Source organism: Sciurus carolinensis, chromosome 2 (assembly GCF_902686445.1).
Source record: "Sciurus carolinensis chromosome 2, mSciCar1.2, whole genome shotgun sequence".
Taxonomy (NCBI): domain Eukaryota; kingdom Metazoa; phylum Chordata; class Mammalia; order Rodentia; family Sciuridae; genus Sciurus; species Sciurus carolinensis.
In genome coordinates, this window is record NC_062214.1 from 84,013,302 (window position 1) to 84,019,113 (window position 5,812).

The following is a 5,812-nucleotide window of genomic DNA, read 5'->3' on the forward strand; positions in this document are numbered from 1 at the left end:
CCTCAGCCTCCTGAGTCACTGGGAGTAAAAATGTGAGCCCAGCTGTTTTTTTTAACATTTTTATTGAGGTCAAACCAAGTACAGTGAAGTGCACAAATGTTAAGTGCACAGCTCAAGGGATTTTTAGGTTACAAATCTCCTTATGAATCTACCACCCAGATCAAAATGAAGTACACCAGAAGGCTCCCTGGGCCCCTCCCTCATCAACACCCACCCACCCAGAGACAACCACTATTCCAGCTTCTACCACTTTCAGTCTTGCATGGTCTTTGACTTTGTGTAAAAGGGACCTGTGTCTGGCTTCTTTCCTTCAACTTTCACACCTAGGAAATGTATCCATGTTGTCACACATATCTGTAGTTCATTCTTTTTTATTGCTGATTTCAGTATGTGAATACACCACAATATATTAATCCATTCTACTGTCAGTGTGGTATTTGGGGCTATTATGATTGAAGCTACTGTGAATATTCTGCCAGGCACACATACCTATAAGTGGAATTGCTGGGTCAAGGGGTAGGCAAATGTTTAGTTTCAGCAGATTGTTTGCCAGAGTGGTCGTAAACATTTACTTCCACTCCCTCTAGTTTTTGAACATATCACAAAGGAGCTTCTCCATGGGCGTATTCCCTATGGTCTTACGGAAGAAGAGGAGCTCTATGCGTTCAGAGGTGATGAACCTCAAAGACGGGAGGAGTAGGAGCAACTTCCCAAACCTGAACAGGAGAGAGGGACCATCAGTTTTATTGCCAGCTTCTGAGCACTAATCCTTGGGGCAGCACCCTCCCAGGAAAGGCAGGAAAGGAAGTGGGAGAGGATCCCTTTCGCTAGAGGGCTTGTCTCCACCTACCCGGACCCCAGAAGTGGGATGAAAACAGTGAGTGAGTATTGTTTATCACGTGTAAAGTTTATAAAGTGAGAAGTCATTTATATTAATCCTGTATATGAATGTGTTATTATAACTGAATATTATAATTATGTGATCAGTTTTGTATATAAAAATATAAATTCCTGCCCATAAAATGCATAGGATGATAGTTGCCATTACTGGAAATGAAATCCAGGGAGAATTTGGGTGACTGAGATACTCATGGAGCAAAAAACTCACTATAGTCTTAAATAAGAACCATTTGCTAAGGCAGGGTCCCCAAGGCAAAAAGAGACAGATGGGGGATCAGACATTCCCTGGGTAGATGGCCTGCAGCTGGGCCAGTGCCCAGCATCCAGGAGAAACCTCTATAAGGGTTGACTGTGGGGCCAGCACCCACCTGTAGCTCCATGGGAAGACCCTCCACTACCCATGAACCACTGAGCTCACCTAGGGGCTTCCTTTCTCCTGTGATGTCAGGTAAGTGACAGTGGACCATGATACCCCTCCTATCTGCCTCCTCCTCTTCTGTCTTTCTGATCTGAGGAGTAGGAAGAAGTAACTGTATAATCAACTAGATAACTGTTCTCAAACCACGAGTATAGATCCATTTAATGGATCTGAAGTTAAATTTAATGGGACACAACCTACCTTTTATTAAAATAAAATAGAACTAGAGTAAATTATACAAAGTAAAGGTAGGTATCACTTGGTAGAACTTTCAAAGTCCTATGTGTATATTAGGTTACAACAAAAACGCATTTCTTCTGGAGTCTTGCATTTTATAAAACTGAAATAATCCAAGATCACCATCTTAACCCTCAGTTCTGCCTCTAGTAGGTAACAGGAACTCTTAACCAGCATTTCAAAATTTGATACAAAACCAATAGGCCAGGAGCTGGTCTCAACAGAAATTTGGCCTTGGAAGGCCACCGGCTGCTGAATGTCTGGCTGACTACTCCTAGGATGCTGTGTCAGGTCGCAAGGTACTAGCGACAAATTTTTCTCCCTTAATCTTCCTGTGCAACTCATTGTAGACCTTGTCTACTTGGACTCTTCTGAAAAGGAAATTGCCTCCTCTTAGGATCAGGTCTCAGATGGGAAGTGATTTGAGGATGCTTACATTAGCTCTCTTCTTTGGTGACAACAGCCAAGAACCTCCAGAGAATGCCATTGAGATCTAAAATAGGCCACAGATGCCTGGAGGCCGAGTGGTCCAGCCTTGCCAAGGATCCTGTGTATGTCCTGGTGCTGGGTCAAGGTGGGCAGTCTCAGGGCACTGGCTTCTACCTCACTCTCCCCTGCCACACTCAGCCTACAGCTCTTCCTTCAAACCCAGCCAGGACAGACCACTTTCCACGTGAGTGCATGCTGGCTTATGCAGTGCATTGCTACAGGATGCCCACTGCACCTCCCTCGGACCTTGCCATGTTCCCTCAAAGCCATCTTTTCTTTTCAAATTTCCTCTTTATTGTTTGACTACTTGCTGCTCCCAAGTAGTTCCTCCTCCCTCATTCCTTACCGCCATCTAGCTGTCAAATCTGACTCATTCCAACTCCCATGGCAGTTATGGCCACTCCCAAAGATCAGAACTCCACGGAATCCCTGGAAGGTGGTAGCAGCTGTTATGCCCTCCCTGGGAGCACACTCTGTCCCCACTGCCATGCCTGGCTTCATGAGGTTCAGCTTGTTTATGACACCTTCCTCTCAACCTGTAGGGGCTCCCCTCTGCCTCCCACATCAGATGTGGCCATGGGTGGGCAAAGACCTGAACAGTCTGGTCCCAAGGAACCTTTCTGGCCTAACCTCCCATCTTCTTGCTGGCAGGAATCTGTTGTAACTTCTGAACTGGACTCCTATGAAGGGGCTTCTCTGTCTAACTTTGTAAATGATGCTTCTCTTCTGTTAGACCCACCCTTCCTCCCAAGTTCAGCCTATCTTCACTAAGTCCCTCCTAATTCTGCCTGCCACCTGCCACCCCTATGAGTCTGTGTCTCCCAGACACAGGCGACCTTCTATACCTGACTAGGGAAGTTCTGTTGTCAGTGTGGTTACTGTGTCAGGCATCCCTGGAAGGCTGCAGCTTTGTTTTATGAATACCTGATCCTCTCTTAGGGTCTGGCACTGTGTCTGGCCCAGGGGAGATGTTGGAGATGCTGGTTGAATGGAGACCCTTGTCCTATCAGGGGACACCAGAGATGATGTGAAAGAGGTGTGCAGGGTAAAAAAGAGGAGGGAAAGAGGGGTGGGTAGGTATGCGCTCAGATCACCTCACAGGCTGGCTGGGATGGTGGGCCTTGCTGTGCTGGCTCAGCATCACTTGGGACTGGTCCTGCAAGGCCTCCACATGCTCAGGATCCTTTAGGCCCCGTGTCTCTGGGGAGAAGTGGCACCTGTGAGCTTCCCCTCCAGGGCCTCCCCAGCCTGCTCTGCTCCTCACAGTCATCCAGAAGGGGGCCTTTGGGGAAGGGAGTGAGGTCACCCCTCTGTCCTCCTGCCCCTCCCCCAGGGAAGAAGTCAGCACATTTGTGCATACATGTTGGGTTGTGGGAGAGTGAGGGGCAGAAAAATGTCACTGGAATTCCTATTCTCCATCCCAACCATTCCTCTGGAAGGTTTGGGCCTAGATGCAGTACCTGGTTTGAAGAGGACCAGGGCCTTCATACAAGCAAACTCCGTGGGGTCCACCGCCAATGCCCGGAACCGGCAGATGGTTTCCTGCAGGAATCGTGTCTCCACACTGGCCAGTGTGAACCGGCCCTGAGAGCTACCAGTAGCAGAGGCCTCTGGTGGGGCCAGCAGTGGGCAACTGTCCAGGGGCAGAGACCACTGTATGGCTCCAAGGAGGAAGAGTTCACTCCATGCCTCTTCCAGCAGGATAACCTGTGCTCAGAGGGTGTGAATGTTACAGTGCACAGCTCCTTCAACTGGCCGGAGCCTCTGCCACCTTCTCCAAGAATGGAAGGGCTGGTCCCAGTTGCTCAGAATGCTCTCCTGACCTCTGCCTGACATAAGTTCTGGCATTTGGCATTATCTGGCCCAGCTGCCTTGGTTCTGAGACACTATGGGTTCCATTCGGAGCTGGGACATTTATGAAAGCCTAGAACCATGGGATATCAGGCAATCTCAGGGCACACCTAAGAGTGTCCAAGCTGAATATCCTCAAGAGACACCCTGAATCTTCTGAGATGCTCTCTCTAAACACACAGACTGGTTGAAGGCTCAGCCCTCTGTGCCTCTTCCAGGTTCATCGAACTCTGCTTGCCCGTTAGAGCCCTGAGGCCATCCCAGATGTGGAGAGGTTGGGTTTACACTCAAGCTTGAACCCGTGGGAACTCATGCTCTAAGGGGGCCTAGAGTTGGCCACTCACAGTGCTCAGGACATGGATATCACTCTGTCCCATACAGAAAGTCTGTGGGCCCAGCAGTCTATCCAGAAGGAAAGAAGATCCAGGAAGCTGTGGGCATTGCCTTCAAACTCTGGGCCCCTGTGCCCCTGCGCATCCTTGGCCGTCATTGTCCCCCAGATGTGCACTAAAACTGCTACCCCTGATTATCACCAACTCAATCATATAGGTCTCCAGCTGTCACTCTCTGAACTGTGCACAGCTCCACTCCCCACCAGCCAGCACAGGGGTGTATGTGTCCCCAACCTGGATGATTCTCATGGCTGCTGGCCCCAGCCCAGCTCAGCCCAACTCTAGCAGGTAGGCTGCACAGCATACCTGATCCCGGAAGGGCAGGTTGGAGAACACGGGCAGATTTTTGGCCCACTTGACAGCCATGAAAAGCAGGCGAGCTGATGTCTCATGGATACTGTCCAGGCTACAGGGGGATGAGGGGAACTCAGGGTCATTGCTGGTGACATCAATATTTTCATCAGCTGTTGGAGAAAGAAGTTGTGACCTTAGTCTCTGCACCGTGGGAGGTGGGAAGAAAGACTCAGGACCTGGTTGTGAGGCTTTAGGGTAAACATAGGCCCCTGGTCTGTCCCTCAGCCACCCTCCCACTTACCATCCTCTGGCTCCAGTTTAGCGCAGGTTTCGGCCGTTATGAGGCTGGCCATGAAGTGGTGGCCCAGGGCTCTGCCTGTGGATGTAGGTGTGGAGCCCTGTGGGCTGGGCCCTGCCTGGGCTGGAGAAGCCACCAGAGACTGAGGGCCGGGCTCACCATCTGACTCCATGCTGTCCAGCCGGACCTGGGCGGTGCTTCTGGGCTGGCGCTCATTCTGCACAGCTAGGGAAGGAAGAAGGTTCAGGACCCTGCCAGGGTCATGCTGTCTGTCTCTTCTGTCTTTCTCCACTCCCTGTGCTTCCCACTCACCATCCTGGTTCATGCCTGCTTGCAAGCACTTCTTCAACCGGCAGGCCTGGCACTGGTTGCGATGGGCCTTGTCCACAGGGCACATTCCTGCCCCCACCTGACACCTGCAGGGGACAGGGAGCCCCGGGGGTGGGGGTCAGTGTCCCAGGCCCTGGACCATGGATTTGGACATTTTGCCCTAGTCCCTTCATCCCTGACTGACCTCTACCTGTCCCAGGCACCCTCAGGGGCAGGAGCCAGCAGGGCTTACCCCCCTCACCTGTAGATGAGCCTCCGCCTCACACTTCTCTTGAAAAAGCCGCTGCAGCCGTTGCAGGCATAAATGCCATAGTGCTTCCCGCTGCTGCTGTCCCCACATACACGGCACTGGAGTGAAGCGCCCACACCTGAGCGACAGAGGCAGCAGCTGGGCCCAACCCCCTCCACCCCTCCACCGCCTCCGCCTCCACATTCCTCTCCCTGTCCACAGGTTCCTGTTTTCGCACATTTAGATACACCCTTGTTGCTCCCAGCTGGAAAAGCATCTCCCTCTCATATCTCCCCACCTTCCTCCTTCTGAGACCAGTTTTCAGCAAGGCTACACACCCTGCCTCCACTTCCCCAGCTCCCATTCCTTCCCTG

At 51.3% G+C, this 5,812-nt stretch overlaps 1 protein-coding gene across 2 annotated transcripts; it reads right to left on the minus strand.

The window, feature by feature from the left end:
* Positions 1 to 224: 224 nt before the first annotated feature.
* On the minus strand, positions 225 to 5,580 carry Nr2e3 (nuclear receptor subfamily 2 group E member 3). Of its 2 annotated transcripts, XM_047541171.1 has the most exons (7): positions 5,451 to 5,574; positions 5,192 to 5,295; positions 4,883 to 5,104; positions 4,594 to 4,751; positions 3,505 to 3,751; positions 3,139 to 3,244; positions 225 to 716 (listed from the first exon to the last, which is right to left on the minus strand). In XM_047541171.1, the coding sequence occupies exons 2-7, from the start codon at positions 5,274 to 5,276 to the stop codon at positions 584 to 586; spliced, it is 951 nt and encodes a 316-aa protein (XP_047397127.1). In that variant the 5' UTR covers positions 5,277 to 5,295; positions 5,451 to 5,574; the 3' UTR covers positions 225 to 583. The 2 variants fall into 2 exon arrangements, with proteins under 2 accessions (XP_047397127.1, XP_047397128.1); XM_047541172.1 differs by lacking the exon at positions 5,192 to 5,295 and having other exon boundaries at positions 5,451 to 5,580.
* Positions 5,581 to 5,812: the final 232 nt, after the last annotated feature.